The sequence below is a fragment of the Lolium rigidum genome, chromosome 6 (genome assembly GCF_022539505.1).
Source record: "Lolium rigidum isolate FL_2022 chromosome 6, APGP_CSIRO_Lrig_0.1, whole genome shotgun sequence".
Lineage (NCBI taxonomy): Eukaryota > Viridiplantae > Streptophyta > Magnoliopsida > Poales > Poaceae > Lolium > Lolium rigidum.
Window position 1 is genome coordinate 140,142,670 of NC_061513.1, and position 19,809 is coordinate 140,162,478.

At 43.4% G+C, this 19,809-nt stretch overlaps 2 protein-coding genes across 2 annotated transcripts; one reads left to right on the forward strand and one right to left on the reverse strand.

The window, feature by feature from the left end:
- Window positions 1-397: 397 nt before the first annotated feature.
- Window positions 398-5,630, reverse strand: LOC124661133 (beclin-1-like protein). The gene is made up of 8 exons (XM_047198989.1): window positions 5,532-5,630; window positions 4,289-4,484; window positions 2,730-3,091; window positions 2,451-2,621; window positions 1,663-1,787; window positions 1,435-1,483; window positions 631-789; window positions 398-490 (listed from the first exon to the last, which is right to left on the reverse strand). Exons 2-8 carry the CDS (start codon window positions 4,440-4,442, stop codon window positions 398-400), a joined length of 1,113 nt encoding a protein of 370 aa, XP_047054945.1. The 5' UTR covers window positions 4,443-4,484; window positions 5,532-5,630.
- Window positions 5,631-7,851: 2,221 nt separating this feature from the next.
- On the forward strand, window positions 7,852-12,794 carry LOC124667031 (replication stress response regulator SDE2-like). Its single transcript, XM_047204365.1, has 3 exons — window positions 7,852-8,490; window positions 9,321-9,882; window positions 12,482-12,794. The coding sequence occupies exons 1-3, from the start codon at window positions 7,862-7,864 to the stop codon at window positions 12,641-12,643; spliced, it is 1,353 nt and encodes a 450-aa protein (XP_047060321.1). The 5' UTR covers window positions 7,852-7,861; the 3' UTR covers window positions 12,644-12,794.
- Window positions 12,795-19,809: the final 7,015 nt, after the last annotated feature.

Here is a 19,809-nt window from a genome sequence, read left to right on the forward strand (position 1 = left end):
ACCTAGAAAGCAGTTTCGTACTGATTAACAAGTCTGTCAACGTGCAAACGATTTTCAATTCATATATTTTACTACCATATAATGTGAGCATGCTTGATAAAATAAGCAGCATTAATCTAATTTATTTATGAGGGTCACTCTATATATCATCCTAGGCAGAAAAGGAGTAAATTTCCAGGATAAAGCTTACAGTTCATATGTATTATTGTTAATGTCTGTTACTCTTGGATAGCTTCCCATGGGGTGAATCTTGATCCGGTACCTAGATAGAAGTTCAGGAATTCAATTGCAAAATCATCTCTTCTCACAGAAATTTTAGTGTACTTGAGTGCTAGCATAGCAATAAAAAAAATGCACTTATCACTTATAACAAATTAAATAAAAAAGGTCATGTGTGTCAAGGATACTTAAATTTTGGGAAGTACTGAGCCATGGTATGCAACAGAAGAGCAGCCTGGCCCCAAGCAGCATTTATTTCATCCCACTCAACCTAAGGTCAGAGCAACAGAGATTTGTGGAGTTAGTACACATGATAATTGTGTGTACTCCAAGCACAGATCAAATATAGCACAAGTGAAGCACAGATGACAGTGAATGAATCAATGTTGTATCTGTCATTTGCATAGTTACCTGTACATTAGGGAGACGACCGAGACGGAAGTTGTTTATTGTTCCGATCACTCCATCATGTGAAATGTAGAATGCATCATTGAGAACGTTTGTGCGCTTTAACAGTTCCAGGTGAACCTGTGAAACTTCTATCTTTGCCAAAACTGCATCTCTCTCTTCCTGAAAAGTGGAATAGGCAATATGTTTTAGGCAATGACTAAAAGCATCAGGTGAAAATGTTGGTAAACAGTTCAGATATAAGAAAAGAATGGACATACAGAAGGAAAACAAAGTTATGATGTTCTTTTTTGTTAAGTATGAAACATAAAAAATGCAGATTCGGAATATTACTTCATCATGGAGTAAGCAAGTGTTTTTGTGTTCTGTTTCCGTACTGGACTTGCTTAGTTGTTTTGTGCAACTTCTCGCTGTTGAACTTTCTACTGTCTAATGAATATAGCAGAACTCCTGCTTTTTGCATAAAGAAACAGTGTAAACCATATGGGCTTTTCAAGAGAGAACCAACTGTTGCTCGGTGGCTAGAGGTGCATGTGCACGGCCCAGCTTGCCTAGGTGCTAGTACTTGTTGGTCGAGTACTTTTAATACTGGCTTTTTAAAAAAAATGACAATTAAATAAGAAGTACAAAGTAAACCATACAGCTGGTTCACTGATCTGATGCATGTCTAATTGTACAATAAGTTGGAATTTTCTAGTATTAAGTTTCATGTCAGCGATAATGTAGGAAACCTCAAAATATCACCAAGAGAACATGATCACTGTTATTCTGACAAGCAGAGGTTCTTGTGGGCTGTAATAGGAATACCTGGTGAGATGTCAGCTGAAACTGGAAACTGTTGAATTCATGCCAATACCTGAACAAAAATATGATACATTAGATTTGTTTAGAAACTAGCTGGAGCTTAAAAGCAAACCAAACAGTTCATATTTGCCTAAAATCACTGTGCAGAAAAAGCCTTCTTCCTCTAGAAAAATTGCAAAACTAGCAACATGAAGCCTGAATCGAAAGTGGCATAGTGAAGAAAAGACAAACCGCTCTTCTAGTTCTTCAAATTCTTTAGACTTCATTTCCAGTTTCTTCATCTCAGAAGTAACTTCTGAATACTGCTTTTCAGCCTCTTCAATAGCAGCTTTTAGTTTCTTCTCTTCTTCCTCTATCTGAGATGGCAAACACACAGGCTTACACTAGAGTATCGTAAATGAACTGATTATAATGAATGTACTGCATGGCCCTACATGTCTGATTTATTAATAAAAACTATTCCTAGAATATTCATGTATGTTTTGCTATGTACTCCCTCCGTTCCAGATGTTCTAGGTTTGTCGTAAGTCAAATTTGTCGAAGTTTGACCAAAGTTATAGGAAAATGTGTCAATATCCACAACGTAAAATCTATATGTTTGGAATTTTTTTGTATGATTGACGTGATAAAACTAAATTGGTGTTTTAAATGTTGGCATATTCTATAAAGTTTGTCAAACTTAAATTAGTTTGACCTAGGACAAAACTAGAACATTGATTATTTTGGAACAGAGTGAGTAGCTGCTTAAATATTATATCAAATATGAATCACAAGACTAATCGTTTTATTTTTATTTTTCAGGAGATAAATATACGTTTTCCTCAATCGCTATTTGATATGATAGCTCCAAGTCAAAGCATAAAACTGGAGCTCACCATGTTTCCTAGTATTCGGAAACTCTCTAAATGTATGATTATGGCATACATATAGGATAACAACAAAAAAATAAAACCTGAATCTTGTGACCTCATTAATTACCATCCAACATGTATATGTTGTTATGTGACAGAGATCGATACCTTTTGTTTCTCCTTGTTGAAATCAGTTTCGCTAAGTATGTTGTAGGATTCTTGCTCCAAACGTTGAAGACACACATCATAAGCTTTAATGTCAGTATTTACATCCTCAATCTCCTTATCCATCTTATCAGAAAGCACCCTCATACATTCCAGACAGAGTGGCTGCTCAACCTGCAAATATATTTCATATGTACACCTGTGTTACCAATGCATTTCATGAAACGGTAACAGGTGCATATACACACACAAATTCAATGTGTCTTAAGCAAATTACTTTACCTGAGTTTGTGAACTAGCAATCTCAAATGCCCGCTTTAATACAGTCACACTAGAGTGAAATCCAGAATTGTTTCCTGGCGAAGGGCTAGTGGAGTTAGGACTTGGAGGTGGCAGATGTGCACCACCTCCTTCAGAGGCAGATGTCTTGTATATGGAAGCAGCAGCAGGTGGAAGCATTATATATGACCCCTCTATTGCTCTTGTTGATTGGTTAGGTTCGACATGCCGGGCTGCTGCTGCAGTTGGTGGGCGTGGGGGAATTCCAGGGCTTTGAGATTTGTTCTGCTTGGATAGCACGACGTAAGAACTGTCCATCCTGCTCGCCCCCATGATACTGCCCTGGACAGAGGATGCATGCATACCTGTATTCATTAATGGCATAATACATAAGTTAAGAACCACTACCACCACAAAATAGAATCATAATGTTAACAAGGAAATGGAAAATTAAACTGCTTTTGCTTTGAATACAAATCTGTGATGCTGATGCATCAGTTTACAGAAGGCAAGCAAACCAAATGCCAACCGTTATCGGCTAAGCAATGAAATAGCTTAATACTGAACTGACTAGCAACTGGAACCAATTCCAGCAGGTAGCATAATCAGGAACGGTTAGCACCATGATCAATGCAACAACATTAAATCATCTTAAAGCACCACTATATGTATTCCTATGTACGTATGCGAGCATTTACTGGTTTCACTTTTACTGAATATGATTGTGTGGGTTCAACTATGTACCAATACATGTAGTTCACCACATGTTAAGATTGTCATGACAGCTTATGTTGTGTAAACTAAATGTTCCGTCAATATGGAGAATATGCTAGTTTCGAGTCAAATAATAAAGGAAATAAATGTAAATGATAGCAACTTACGGTCCCTACCATGATATCTGAAAGCACTATATAGGTCCCACTACCATATCAAACAAAAATGGCTCCAGAAACTAAACCCAACCATTCACAGACTTAGATTTCTCGTCTAAAATCGGCTCCATAGAAGTAAAAAACCATACTTCTCTAGAAACAGTTGCCTGTCATGTAGTTGGATATAACGCCGAACCCCTGGACCTCTGCCGCGCAACTCCAGCCATGGAGGGGTTATCGCGCAACAAAGGCAGGGGAGAATAACATAAGAGAGGGGGATAATAGATCTGATTATTTATTGATTTTCCATAAGGGTCTAGGGGCAGGCATAAATAGCCCTCGTACATTACTTTAGGCCTAAAACCAGAATCCTAACAAACTTGGAAAGGACTAAATAACTTGGAAACTAACTACAGAGATACAATCCTCTTAAATTAGAAGGATACAGATTGATTTCCTACGATTTTCTCCAACAACTAAAGCCTTCACGTGGCATGCAAGTAATGCATTCCATTAGAACCTACATGACACAAGACTCCATTTTTACAAAAGAAAACTCCACTTCTAACACACAATTCAAAATGTGCCGAATTTTCCAGCTCACTTAGAGCCAACACTTAGATTACTACGGGCTCATGAAAGGGAGGGGTGACAAATCCACGCATGAATGTGTCAGGGGGGAGGGGTTACCTGAGTTGGTGTGAGCGGGCAGCCTATCAGGGAAGGACTCCACACCGACGACCACGAGCGCCCGGTGGCACTCCTGGCACTTGAACCGCGGCAGCGATGGGTCCACGGTGCGGCCCTTCTCGCCACCGCCAGCTGCGGCAACCTTGGGCTTCATGTTGCAGCAGACTCTCGGACTTAGCTCTGGACGTTGTCGCACCTGCATCACAGATAGAATATCACAAATCATGATAAATATTAACAAGAGTAGCAATTAAAAAACAGAGATCACAGTTGTTGCTGCAATAATCATCAAGAAATGGCTCAATTCTAGTTTTGTTACATTAAAAAACAGGCAAAAATTATTTGGAAAAGATGAGGTGTACACATTGTTCAGGAATTCGTTAACTGGTAACGGCTCGCTCGGCCACTGAATAGCGATTAATCGGCCAATTCGCCAGTTAATTGGCCGATTAATCTGGTAATCAGCATTTATCGGCTATTCAGTGACCCACTGAGTAGCGATTAACTGGCCATTTAATCGGTGATTCGGCCGAATTCTTGAACAATGGGTGTACATGTCCATAACATTCTATTGTGTGAAGGACGCAGAGCCATAGGAGAGAGATGCAGAGGGAGAGACAAGAAATCATGCATACATACATGTACATGCATACATCAAACTTGTTAGGAATTAAGAATCCTCAACTTTATCGAACCAGGTTTTCCTTCTTTGATAGTACAATCTCATTAATATTATAAGCTACCTTATATATTTAACAAACATCATATATTTCCCTAAATTTTCATCTAAATCAAGAGCCCAGACCAGATGCAGATACCAAAGGCATAACAATAACAAAGATATACATTCGAAACTTAATGAGAGGGAAAATATTGGTGTAGAAAACAGATTATCAGTGCATGAGCACACCTCTTATGTGTACTATTAACTGCAAAAACTACTACCCTAACACCATAAGAGTAGAAACGGTTATTAACTGCAGGCTGGATGCTTCAGCTTGTATCATTTGCTTACTGAACTTTCCTTTTACAAAATCGAGAAAGTCTGAAGCACTAGCAGAGGACTACCACTAGGTAGCACCAATATCCTCGAATTTCTTTGTACATGAACATCATCATCACTAGGTAGATAGGTTAATGTAAAGCATCTAATTTACGAATTAAAACAAGAGCTGCTTTGTAACTTTGTCCAGTGTGCCGTCGCAACCCAATATTGCTGAATTAGTCGTAGGGGGAGACCAACCTGACGGTCTCGTCGCCTGCTGCTAACTCTCCCCCGGCGTGAGGCGTCGGGGAAGACTGGACGTCGCCGAGGCTAGGGTTTCGGCCGGGCACCGGGGCGGCTGTCTGCGTTGAGGCAGGGTGGCGATGCTGGGTGAGCGCCCGTCTCCTCCGGCTTGATGCGCTGCCGCCGTCCCCGTCGCCTACGATCCGACAAGCTGCAATTCCTGACGAATTCGGGCGTGAGGGGATAATCCAACTCGGGGGAGAGACAGGGAGACCAGACTACGGCCTTGTTTACTCCTAGGGTATTTCCACCCCCTAGGGGTTTGGGGATGAGAGGGGATTGGGTGAAACCCCCCTTTTACCCAATCCCCATTTCCCCCCTAATTTCCCCTCATTTCCCCACACCCTCCCCCACAGCCTCTAGTTACTTTCTTTTTGGGATGAGAGGGGATATGAGAGGATTGAGATCAGATAATAAAAACTCAATCTTTGCATTCCAGAAAGTGATAATGGACAATCAGTAAATTTAAAACTGCAAACCGAAGCTAAAGCCAGGATGCCCTCTTCTACTCCTTTTCTGATAGTGCAATAGTGGTAAAAGTAAGAACATGAACTCGACGTCGTCTTCCTCTCTCCTCTTCCTAATAAGCTCTAGCCTTTGTGTATTCATTGCAGCACTAAAACAATAGCAATTAAAGGAGGACAACAAGAATACAAGAGCTACATTGCATGGTTTCACATTAAGTACAGGCAGTAAATAAGATTCATACCGAAAACTGGAGTTCTCACAAGTTCCCAAGATGGCGGTGTTTGATCCAATCCAACAATAGGCCAAGGGGCAGGTATCTATTAAAAAAACGATGACATGACATACTCTGTCTGTTCTACGCACTGGTAAACTATCTTACAAATAAAGTGCAAGCGGCTAAATAAAATAAACCACAACTAGCAACAACAAGGCAGAATAAATACATACTGTGAGTATCACTTTATCTTGAAAAGGGAAAAATAAATAAATGCTGCAACTTAAGTAGCACTTGTACATCAGGAGAGAAAGAAAGTTCCGATGTTTGTGCTGCAGCCACCCCCATTGTCCCAGGAGGTGCACAAACACCCCACACCCTGAGGCCTTCTGTTACAGATGCCATTCAGATTACTACCATGAAGAAAGCACCATTTAGTTTGAACTGCTACCAGAAAGCACACCTAGACTGGCATTACATGAGATTGATTGGTATTTTAAATGTGAGGGACAAAACTAATTATCCTAGACCACTATTGTTTTAGTACAAAGTAAAATTAACAGCTTCACTATGTATGCATCAGCATATCAAAAGGTGAATCATAGTATGATCGAAAACAGAAAGGATTAAGAAAATATGGCTATGGATAAAGTTGAACACACACACACACTGGTCACAGGACATAGATAAAGGAAGTCGAGATTTGTTCGAGTCAAGTAGAAAGATCCAAAACAATAACTGAACAATGCACTGACAAGAGATTCATTTGAAATTCCAGCAGACTCGGAACACCCACAAATTCATCATAGTGACAACAGCCATCACCCTGAATATTTGAGCAGCGAATTTATTCAGAATTTTGAGTGCAGGAGGGTATCCCCTGGTAGGCATGTTCATGAGCAAACAACTCTGCACAATCAGCAAAAAAAGTGTGCCCGCCACTGACAGAGAATACGTCTAGTCTAAACACGCTTGTAGGTAGTTGTCTTACAAATATTGACACAAACTAGGCATACGATGAACAAGTCCTTTATATTAGCAAGTTTATTTTTCAAATGATCTATTGAAAAGGGAACAACACATATCCCCATGGCTCCGTCGCGGACGGCGGCGACAGCAAGAAACCCTAGGGAGGAGGGGAAAAGGGGAGGAGGCGCGAGGACTCACCGGGGACCAGTCGCCGGATGAGGATCTCGTCGGCGCCGTTCTGATTTGCTCGTCCTTTCCCTGTCGCCGTCTCCTGACGCCGCCGTCGGCTCCGTCTCTCCCCTTTGCCCGAACAAAACACGAGGGTAGCGTCGTGTGTGAGGATTTGCTCCTCTGCTGCTTCTGGTCGGTAGCCTTCTGACGCACGTCAGTGACAATCGATCGAACCAAACCGGATCAGACAATTCGCAAAAAAAAAAAAAAAACCGGATCAGACACCGACGGCAATTTCATCTAAAAGAGACCGACAGGTGGGCCCAGACATACGCGCTCCATAGCCAAAGTTGACCCCTCTTCACCCTTTTCCGTCTCTTCTCTCCTCTCCTCTTCGACTACGTCGGGGCTAGGGTTCCGTCCACCACCACCGCCACCACCACCACCACCACCGCCGCGCGCCATGGCGGAGCCAACCCAGTACCAGATCGAGGTGCGCCTGCTGGACGGCCACACCCGCTGCCTCCAATTCCCCACGCCCACCCTCACAGGCTCCACCCTCCTCTCCACCATCTCCGCCCTCACCCACATCCCCGCCGCCGCCCTCCTTCTCGTCACCGGCCGCCGCACCATCACCCCGACCACCACCCTCCACGCCCCCGCCCCCTCCACCCACTTCCCCACCGCCACCGCCCTCCTCCGCCTCCGCGGCGGCAAGGGCGGGTTCGGGTCCCTCCTCCGCGGGGCCGCCTCCAAGGCGGGCCAGAAGAAGACGAGCAACTTCGACGCCTGCCGCGACATCAACGGCCGCAGGCTCCGCCACGTCAACGCCGAGCGCCGCCTCGAGGAGTGGCGCGCCGAGGCCGGCGACCGCCGCCTCGAGAGGCTCGCCGAGGACTTCCTGAAGAAGAAGGCCAAGGAGGCGGGCCGCGGCGGCGGTGTTCGGGCTGCTGAGGTCGACAAGTACCTTGAGAAGTACCGTAAGGATGCCGAGAGCTGCGTTAGTGCTGTGGAGGAGTCCGTGCGTGCGTCGCTTGGGAAGAGGAAGGCCAACGAGTCCAAGCCGCGTGATGCGAAGAAGCTTAAGATCTGGTGAGTGCTAGTAGAAGAACCACTTTTCTGTTGTTCTCTTGTGCTGTATACCCAAATATTGTGATAGTTCATTGTCATAGTTTGGGTAGTTTGGCTTAACTTATCTGTTGTTTCAACTCTACTTCATTGGAATAATTTAGTACCTCGTCTTATAAACATGTTAGCTTTACTCAGGTATGTTGGTGTTTGATTTGGTTTAGAAGTTTAACAGGTGAACATACATTAGTTTCTCCTGCTACGATTGAATCTCAATGCAGAGGATAAAGCTAACTGATGCTTATCTGTTAAATTCTGATAAATTCGCTAAACTGATGCATGTTGTTTCAACCGTAGTTCATCTGAATAATTTAGTACTTCCTCTGGCGCTAAATGTTTCATCGCAAATTTACGCTAAAATGTGTCTAGATTCATTGAATCTGTGACAAGTGTTTAGAGCCGGAGGGAGTAGCTCTTTTCATAAATATATTATTGGATCTGGATGCAGAGTAAAAATGTCGATACGCTATTTTTTTGCATTCTTGGGATCCTGACTAGCAGTTATTTTACCTTCAAATTCAAACTAAATACGGTGGAGGTTCTATGTTTTATTTCATATAGCGAGCATGATATATTGTAGGCGTTTTATACTGTTCATTTATGTAGAAATTTACATAGTTCTTGTAAGTGGCTTATTTAAGCCAGTTGAAGGATGAGACGTGAAAAAAAAAGGGTTTCTCTGTTTGCGAATCTGCCTATTAGCTACTAAAATGTAATTGAGCATGTTATGCTGAAGAGTGGTGTGGACTGTTATTTTGTGGTGCTGACTATCTGATTTGATCGAATTATTTTAGGATGGGCAAGAAGAAGGTAGCAGACGATGAGAGCGATAGTGACAGTGACAGTGATTTGGAAGATTATGAGGTTGTACATGCAATACCTCTAGCTCTTGATGATGCGCTTTGCTCATATGAATCCAACAAAAGTGAGGATGAGAAGGTTGATCTGGCTTCAGTTTCTGGGTCACATTCAGAAGGAGAGTCCTCAGGTGAAAAGTCCCAGAGCAGTGATTCGGAGAAAAATGGAAATGTTCTTCAGGAATCCATGGAGTTAACAATTAGATCAGGATGTGATTCTGAGTCGCCCACTTTAGAGTCTGAGGGGGGAATGACGGATCAGCCTGCTCCTGAGAACACTTCTGAAAATGGAACTTCTGAGAATGGTATTAGTGCTCTTTCAGAAGAAGTTCTCAAATCTGATGACAAAGCAGATGTGGAGAACACTGGTTCGGCTACATCACTTCTTAATGACCCTGAGGTGCCTCCAGTAGAAGAATCTGCTGATGTAAATACTAAGTCTCTTCTGCCAGAGGAGCCTGTGGACCTGACAGCATTCAGTTTAGCTGCAGAATTGGAGGTATGTTGTGTTCTTTGGTGCTCCTGGTACATATTTATCACCATAGTTACATAATAACTGTTTGCCGGCATGTACGTAGTAGCGTAGTGATGTTGTCATAATTAAAAGGTCATTTGCTCTAGACAGTTGGATTCTCGTGAAAATTCAGCAACTTGCCGAATGCCAGTTGTTAGGATCAATTAGTATTTAGTAGTAGTAATAATATAGCATAATCAGTCATCTATCACAATGACGGCACAATTTCACTTAAGCAGGAGTTCAGATCAAATGAATTTCAAACCACCGAAATAGCATATGTTGTTCATGTTTTACATTACCCTTAGAATCACTAGGTCAGCTATCACAATGATGGCCCAATTTCACTTAAGCAGGAGTTAAAGATCAAATGACTTTCAGACCATCCAAATAGCATTTGTTGTTCTGACCACAATAGTTTGTTGTCTAATAGACTCAACATGTTTCACATTACCCTTAGAATCACAAGCTCAGCCTATTGTGTGCCCAACTTGTCTTACAAAAAGTGCTAAACAGGAATCGTGTCAAATGGATGCATAAGCAGCTGCCAACTGGCGTAGAAGCTCATATATAATTAGTACTCCACTTGCATAATGAGCTCGTGTAGTAGCAATGAAGATAAATCATTTGAACTGGCATATTTTCATCGGATGGACTGCAGTTACAGCAGCACGAATTGCCTTCTCCATCTTGTATGTGCTATCCATTAGTTTGATTACAAAATTATCTTTAAGATTTGAACTTAGAAATTCTAACTTATGACCAGGATAGTGTTTGTTTTATTTAGATTGGATTTTAGAGTTTGAAGTCTTTGATCACAAGCTGAGTCAGCTCTATAGTAAGAAAATTGCTTCTTTATGCTGTACTGACCCTCAGTTTGCTGAATTGCCATCGAATAAACTCTTTTCTGATTTTCCATCATGTAAACACAACTTCTTGTCTATATACCATTGCCGTTATTTTTCCATGTGTGAACTTCCCCTAACCATCATATACATGTGACATGTCAGTATTTTGTCTAAATCCCCAGACTACCCTCGCTCCACCTCCTAAAAAAAGGAGAAAAGAACATTATGTTCTGTACTGCCATGCTTTTTGCTGCTATGTCTTACTTTTGAGATAGAAGAAGCATCTGACAGATGGGATTCAAAGGGGGAAAAAAAGAATAGAATAGTGATTGGCTGAATATTTAAGACATCTGATTAACTAGGAAAGAATAGAAAAGAAATGAAGGTCATGTGTGGAGCATGGGCCCACAAAAATCTAAGATATAGTTTGGATTTTCGGAATTGTAATCTGGAGGAAAATAAAGTGGCTAAAGTAAATATTGAATCAATTCCAAACACTTAAAACAATCCAATATGATTTTGTAGTGAGTCATATTTACAAGAAATCAAATAGGTCTTTATCTTATTGCAGGGATCAAATAGTTCTTTATTAAAGGAATTAAATCTTCAAAATGCAAATAGTTCTAGAAAATTGTTTTGAACTTAGAAAAAAGTAGTACCTAATCAAGATAGTTATTGGTTAGTCGTATTATTGCACCTTTATTTTTTGCAGCGATCAAATAGTTTTTCACTAAAGGAATTACATCTTTAAAATGCAAATAGTTCTAGAAAATTGTTTTGAACTTAGAAAAATGTACTCCCTCCGATCCATTATAAGTGTCGAAAACTTAGTACAGAAGCTGTACTAACTTAGTATTAAATCTCCGACACTTGTTATGTATCGGAGGGAGTAGTTTCTAATCAAAATAGTTATTCGGTTAGTCGTATTGGTACACCTTTTTTTTCTTATTTTCTAGCTAGAAGTTGTGTTTGTGTGCTGACAAATAAGCAAATTGTGTTTGTTCGATGCAATTTGAGCAAACTGAGCGCTTCTAAGGGGAAAATAAGCAGTTTTCTCATTCATAATAGTTTGTGCATCACATAATTAGCTAGATCAAGCGATTAGAATTACTCCCTCCATCCCAAAATATAAGGCATGCCATTTTCGTATGTTCTTTGATGCACAACTTTGACCACTAATATATGCAACATTATATGGTTTCAGAATGTATAAATGGTGTCGTTGCATTCGTCTTGCAAATCTTTTTAATTATATATATATTTATTACAATTTTTTGGATATATTAGAAGTACAAATTATAGTTTAAGTTATAAGTTAATGAACAATGGAATTTAATACTGTCTCATATTTTTGGACGGAGGGAGTAAGAAATAATTGAATCATCAGTCTTTCTGTCATCCAAGTTCTCTCTCATATATATTCTGCTATCTCATATCCTTCAAGATTTGTGCCATACTGCCATCTACTGTAATTTTATTTGACCAGTTGTGAGCTGAGGTTCATGACAGACATCAACCAGCTCCTTGCTACTTCTACTTGGTCTCAGTTCTTCATTCTAATGTCCTCCTTATGTTCATTAGGTTAAATCTGTTTACCATCTTCAGATGTTTTGCTTATTTTGTCTAAATCCTGGATTGTTTATACACACTTCACGGGAGTCCAGAAGATTGTATGCTTTTTATGGTCTGAAATAATTCTCTATATCATGTGGCTCATCAACTCTGTTGTCATCTAGGTGCTTGGCATGGAGAAGCTTAAGCTGGAGCTCCAGACTCGTGGACTAAAATGTGGCGGAACCTTACAAGAGCGTGCAGCCCGACTTTTCCTTCTGAAAACAACCACACTGGATAAACTTCCGAAGAAGCTGCTTGCGAAGCCCAACTCTGGAGGGAAGTGAGTTGTCGTAATAAATAACTACTACTATTACTAAGAAAGCAAAATACAATGTCTGAGCTCCTCTGTATGACTGTATTTGTTGTAATGTGATCAGAAATATTTTGCCTTGGCACTGGAAATTAATGTGATCTCTGTATGTATTATGTTTGTTACTCCCTGATTTTTTTGCTGTGTTATCACTTGGAGCTGGTTCCGCCTCAAGCACTTCTACATTCATGTATCCTGGAGCTGACTTTTGGTTGTAATCCCTGACTCCTTTATCAAATCGTTATCGTGATAGAATTTGATTTGTGCAAATACAATAGTACAGTCAACTAAGTGGTATGCTGCCACTTCCGCAGGGTTTCACCTGGCTATTGCCGTGATTTTGTTTTCTTCTAAACGCTGACTGGCGACTGATCCCACTTTACTTGTAATATATTGTTTTAAGGATAGAGATTGGCGCTCAAGACTTGAATCCGTCGTGGGTTGCTTTGGCAGTCGCTTTGCAAAATTTCTCCGAGACCAATCAAGTGAACTTGGGCGTCAGCGAATGTCTCCATTGCGCATTTGCTTTCTCTCTTTACCTTGTTCGAAACGGTCTCGGATAAGTCTCGCGTAGCCTTCTCTACAATCGCACGATAACTCCTTTGAGCCGGTCTCTGCAATCGCGACAGTCTGATAGCGGCTTGAGGTCTCCGAGGTAAAGAATCTCGTCCTCCCTGGCTGAGGTGACCGTATTTTCCAAGATTCTTACCTTTGATTCGGACCCTGGTACTCACGGCGTTGGATCACTCCAAAGTCCAAGTCGATCAATCTATGCTATCAGATTCATGGGTGTGGGTGTAGTGTAACTTTTGAGGTAAAAGTCGTTTGCATGGACGATCCGTGGGTCAAGCTTGAAGATCAGGAGAGATGGGGCATGATGGTTAGGGATTAGGGGTGATGCACTGCACCAGACGATGCCGTTACCATGTCTGGGTATGCACGGACGTGCCGTGACTGGCACGAAGACCGCCGCAAAATTGGCCGCATTCGGGTGGTCGCCGTGTTGCTTTCCTCTTGAATGGGCGAGTGGCAGTGTTATGGAAACGGCCAAGAAAGCGGAAAGTCTCTTTGGCGAATACCAGTGCTCCTAGTATTTGAAAAACGTATTTCTGTAATTTTAAAAATCTGAAATTAAATGCGCATACATATATAAACATTTTGAAGATACAGTGCAAATTTCGGATGAAAATATGTTGTATTTTGAGCTATACGAAAAAGACAAATTTCCGACAAAAATCTAAAGTTTCCATCCCCATAAATTTGTTACTTTTCCTTAGCTCAAAATACAACGCAATTTCTACCAAAACTTTACACGAGTATTCAGAACATGTGCATGTATTCATGGAATAAAATTTATAATTTTTTGAAACATGTAAATGTAATCTATACTTCTTATAAAGCAAAACCCCACTAACTGCAATTAATGTTAGTCTATCTCTACATGCAAGCCGTCCACATCATGTATTCCATTAGCCAATCAAATATCCATGTCATGGCCACTAACATTCATTATTGATGTATCCTTGCATGCAAGCTATATATGTCGCCAACTAACTGCAATTAATGTTAGTCTATCTCTACATGCAAACCGTCCACATCATCTATTCCATTAGCCAATCAAATGTCCATGTCATCGCCACTAGCATTCATTATTGATGTATCCTTGCATGCAAGCTATCTATGTCGCCATTTTTTGATTAAAATGTCAACATAGCTAATTTATAGCCATCAAATATAAAAAATAATGTGAATTAAATTTAGCATCTCAACTATTTTGACCAATTAAATATTGCATACTTCTATACACAATTCATATTACATATGTATTATACCATTTCATTTAGACAATATAATTTCTTAGAAGATTCCCGCTGCAACGCGCGGGGTATCCTTCTAGTTTTTCAATATTACAAAAGCCAGGAGCACTAGCACCTGGGTGCGCCAAAATCTGCTCTCGAAAGCGGAAAGTACATACACAAGCTTTGGGCAAAGCTAACGGGGCTTGATCATTTTCATGGGTTTGGATTTTTTTCCAAATTCAAAGATTCATTTATCAGGATTACAATAACTAGTAAGAGTGTTAGAAAGAAAAACTTGATTTATAGTTAATCCACATGCATCTTCTTCTATCTAGCCTAGCTTATTTAGCGCAAAAGTGACGTGCTCAATTAGCATCACGCCCAATAAAGAAAACTCTAAAACTAGGAAAAACTCTCATAATCTTCCTTATTTTCTAACAAATAGATCTGACAGACTGTGGCCATCGTTTATGCATGTTCCGTGTTTTTTTCCAGCCAAATACTAAGATAGTACGTAGTTACGTACAACACAAACTTTTGGTAATACTAACGAGGAAATTTAGTGGATAAATGGAGACCAAGGTACATAGAGCTCTTTAAAAGTTTAGAAAAATTCTAAAGAAATCTTGAATTTAGCAAATGATGCATCATAAGTGTGCAAAAATCTTAGTGTAAAAATCTGTATATTCAAGGCTATTTAAAAATGGCAAATTCTAGCAAACTTTATAGTTTTGAAATATACACTATTCACGATAATCAGATTTATGTATAGCTTGGCTTTCATTTGTCGAGGAAATTCAGGTATGCAGAACGATACTGAATAAGAACATATATTGTAGTGTCTTGATCTAACTGGTTGCCACCTCTTTCCACGGACCACTACATATGAACCAAACTGAAACAAAGCGCATGTGTGGGTGACTGACACAAGGTTACGAACTGAAGCTAGAACTAGTAAATTACAGAGGCGCCGGTCTGCCGGCCGGTGACTAACCACCGTGAGCCAGGCCATGAGCCCGTGACTAGGCGCGTACACACGTATCCACAACGACCTAGACCTCCTGTATCGCCGCGAGCCTCGGCGGCGCCCGTGCTCCCCCGCACGCCGCCGCCGGGCTCCCGCCACAGACGCCGCTTCCGTCCCCGCCAGCCCTGAGCCGGCGCGTGATGTCGGCGATCCTGGCCTTGCGCTCCTGGGCGTTATGCTCCTCCAGCCGCGCGATCAGCCTCTCCGCCTCCTTCCTCGTCACCACCACCTTCACCGTCATCGCCACGGTGCTGCCGCCTCCCGGCTTCCGCTCGTCCTCAGCGACCCCGCGATGTCGGCGCACGGGGGCGTCACGCGCCGCCTTGCCGCCATGTCTCCGTCCAGATGGCACGGGCGCCGTCTCCCCGGAGCGCGGAGCCGTGGCTTCGTGGCGGTGGCGCGGCACGGCGTTGCCCATGTATGTATGATGCTCTGTGCAGGTATATGGTGGTTACGCAGCTGAGGTCCGGGGCAGTGACCAGTAGTGATGGTGGTGGTGGTGGTGGTGGTGGTTCCACTGGTTCGTTCGACTTCGAGCGAGAATCGATGGGATGCGAAGTGCCTGGTGCGCGCGGTGATTTATAGCGTGCGTGCGTGGTGAGATATACGGGCCGGAGCCGGACTGGTTCAAAAGGGGGGTAAAAGTGAGGTGCGCACGGGGCTGACTGAGCTGAGCCGAGCCGAGCGTGTTAGACCAGGGCAGAGGGCTCACTGAGTGGACTCGAGCACTCGACGCACGCGCACGAGCGGGCTTGGTCTGGACCTCGCTCTCGAGCTGGACCTGTGTGCCTGTGTGGTTTGGGCGTGAGATGGGTGGCAATGGAATCTACGTACGTCGTTGATCCAACACGGCGAACGCTGGACCGTCAAGGCGTCAACGACGTGATCCCAGATTACCAGGGTCTCGTTTCTACTCGATCGATTTGACACTACCCAGGTGGGCCGTTCCGTCAGTCGGTCGTCTCTAACGCGGCGGCAAAACCACTCGCGAGTCGCGATGCCCCCTCCCGTCGCGCGGCGCCGCGGGTGTGCTCCTCAAAAGAGAGAGCCTCCTCCGGCGAGAGTCCTTCTCCTCTTTCGGATCCCTCTCCGGCGGCGCGTCGACGAAAGATGGTTCCCGGCCGGCTCCACCGGGAGAGCTAGCCGCCATCATCATCCATCGCAACCTCACCTGATTTTATCATGACAGTGCATACCGTGAGAGGGGAGGAACGTAGATGCGGCAAAATTATTTTCGCGATCAGAAACAAATACACTGTAGATCCAATCCCACAAATCTGGCTGCCATGCTCCTTACAGTGCATCGGCCGGCGTGTTAGGGTTAAGGGAGGGCAGGAGTACGTCGGGTTAAGCTGAAACTCCAAAAAGGAGCCCTATATTTTCGAAAATTCAAAATCATATTTCAATGTTTCGCAAATAAAAAGAACTGGAAACAAAAAGTCTTGGTGTGAAATACTACTTTGTATTGTAGGCTACACAAAAAGTATAAAGGCGTGAATCTGGATAGTGCGCGTTTCAAAACTATATTTCTTTTCTCCAAGATTTGTCATTGCTGTGTAGCCTATAATACGAAGAATTTCGTGTTGAGCTTTTGGAGGCTTGGAGGATACTCCCTCCGTCCTCAAATAAGTGGACATCTAGCCTCTAAGCTTTGTCCACAAAAGAGTGTACTCCTATCTTCCCAAGGCAATTTAATTGCTTCTCTCTCATCGCACGGAAATCAAACCCAATAATATTGAGCATATATTTTTCTTGTTTTCTACAAGTACTTAGCTCATTGGAGGTGAAGAATTAAAGAGGAGAGATGCATGTTCCCAATGTACTTTTCATTTCACCTCATAATTTATCTTGAAAATCCCGCAGGTACACTTATTTGTGGACGGAGGGAGTACATCGTAGACTACATCCAATCTTTATGGCCATTCCCAACCAACCATTAGTATCCAAACTACGCTGTTGTGAACGCCCATAGAACACCTTTGTAAAAAGGGGAGGCATTCAGATCATTACAAGCGAACAAATCTTGATGTTGTGTTCTATATTTGAATTGGATAATCTCTTTCCATATTTTATCATCTAAATTAAACCTTTTCACCCAAGATGATAACAAGGAAATATTGAGATCCCTAATATTCGCGATCCCCAGCTGATGTGGGCAACCCTTCGAGTACCCAACATTGCTATTCCCGGTACGGATTATGAAGATGGATCAACGCAAGGACTCGATAAGCTAGACCCACAAGGAATATTAATTTGGACTACAAGAAAGAAGACTTCAATATGAATTCTACTAGGACTCTTGTAAACCCTAGCCTGACTGATACATAAAACCAGGTAGGGGCACCCCTTAGGGGACAGAGATTCAGAAACAGAAAAACATAGAGGCGATACGTCTAAGACATCGCAACCCGCAGATTAGAACTAGACTAGATACACAACTCCGCCTATGGCGGTCTCCTGTGCACATATATTCATATAGTGAATTGCTAGCAGGACTTAGCGATCCTCCACCGCGGGGACGTGAACCTGGGTACGTCGTGTCTTCTCTCGCTTCCGGAACCTCCATCGTCGCCTTTCTCTAAACCCAAGCCTCTCATGATGGGCATTGCCGAGGAACCTTCTTGTTGTTGCCTATTCGACGGTACCTCGGAGGAGGGATCCTCACGAGGGGGAGAAGAAGTAGGGGTCATAGGGCGGAGTGCACTCGGGACGGTGGTACGCGATTTACCCAGCTTCGGAACACCTGCACGATGGCAAGGCCTACTGCTGCTTGTCTGGAATTATCTGGGCGCTTTCGCGTTGTTACAATGAGTTGTGGTTGTGCCTCTAGGGCTCCCATGATCCGGCTTATAAAGACGCACGAATCTAGGGTTTACATGGAGAGTCCTAGCCGGATTACAGGTTGCCTAACTACGGTACAATGTCTTGTCGTGTACGTCAAGGATCCGCCTTCCATCTACGTCGTACTGGATCCGGGTTCCTCATGGGCCTTCACGGATCCGGCTTCCTCCGAAGGTCGGTTAGGATCCGGCTTCCTTATCCTGGGCTGGACTTCATCCTTCATGATCAACAGCAACTGGGCCTCCCGATGGGCCACATGCCACATCACCGTCTGTGGGCCACCCGGGCTTGCCGGATCTAGGCACTGTCGATGGTACACCCATGAAGTATACCCACAACAGTAGCCCCCAGAGTTCTCCGAGATTCACCTCTTGTTTCCGCCTTGCTGAAGCTTCACGTCTTCCGACAATCTCGGCAACATGGAGAAACTTGAAGAACTCCAACTTCATATTTTCTTCTTTTCCAACTCTTGGTCGGAAAATACCCTTATCCCGCGGGACTTCATCCATCGACATCATTATTACAACACGTCTCCGGATTACTTCCCTGCTGAGATAACGGTCAGCAACTAAATTCTTACCCGGAACCTCGAAGGGTTCAAACGGTTCCGCCAATTTTGGCGCCATTTTCGGGCGATTTGAGCGGTAACTTATCCTTAGCCATTTTTACCTCTTAGGGTTTTTGACACGTGGCAACCATCCAACGGCGCGACGCTTGCGTTCCGACCACAGGATGCGGAGCACAAATCTCTTCTCTTCAGCCTATAAATATCCGCCGTTCAACCCTAAATCACCCCATTCGCCCCCTTTTCACCTCTCAGCACAGCGCCGCCTCCGAGCTCCTCCTCCGCCGCACCGGAGTCCACCGGAAGATCACCGGAGCACCATCGCCGCCGCGTGCTGTTCTTCGTATTCTTAAGTCCGGCGAGCCACCGCAGCGAAACCTCGCCGCCGGCGACCTCGACCACCGCGGAAGCCATTCCGGTAAGCCTTCAAGCTTTGCCTTCTCACCGTAGTTGGTAGGGATGACTAGGGTATTTAACATGGGATCCGACTAAGTTTAACCAACTCGCATTTTCTTTGTAGATGTCTTCTTCTACTCCGCCTCCCTCGTCCAAGCCGATCATGGCGACTCCAATCTCCTCCGCCCCTCCTCCCCTCGTCCCAGTTCATCTGGAGCCTCGAAAAGACTCCGGCAAGAACATTGAAGGATCATCAGCTAACCCGGAGGAAACTGCGGGTGCTGAACAAATGGAAAAGAAGGTGGAGGAGGCAGCCACCAAGAAATCAAAGGCTCGCACGCGAGATAGCGAGGCCAAAGGAAAATGGTGGCCCTGCTTCACCACGGAGACCGAACTCCGCAACCTTGAGGCGGAGGGTTTTCTGAAACCCGGATCTTGGCGTACGATCCCAGGCGCCCTGTGTCCTGCTCCCGAAGCCGGAAAGTGGGTGGTGACCAAGGCGCTCGTTGAGC

Bases quoted from the DNA above. Each gene is read 5' to 3' on its own strand.
- LOC124661133 (XM_047198989.1), bottom strand. From the start codon at position 4,442: ATGAAGCCCAAGGTTGCCGCAGCTGGCGGTGGCGAGAAGGGCCGCACC. The intron at 1,788-2,450 runs GTATCGATCTCT...TTGCCATCTCAG, and splicing joins TCAACAAGGAGAAACAAAAG to ATAGAGGAAGAAGAGAAGAA. The intron at 491-630 runs GTAACTATGCAA...CTCTGACCTTAG, and splicing joins GTCGTCTCCCTAATGTACAG to GTTGAGTGGGATGAAATAAA.
- LOC124667031 (XM_047204365.1), top strand. From the start codon at position 7,862: ATGGCGGAGCCAACCCAGTACCAGATCGAGGTGCGCCTGCTGGACGGC. The intron at 8,491-9,320 runs GTGAGTGCTAGT...GAATTATTTTAG, and splicing joins GCGAAGAAGCTTAAGATCTG to GATGGGCAAGAAGAAGGTAG. The intron at 9,883-12,481 runs GTATGTTGTGTT...GTTGTCATCTAG, and splicing joins GTTTAGCTGCAGAATTGGAG to GTGCTTGGCATGGAGAAGCT.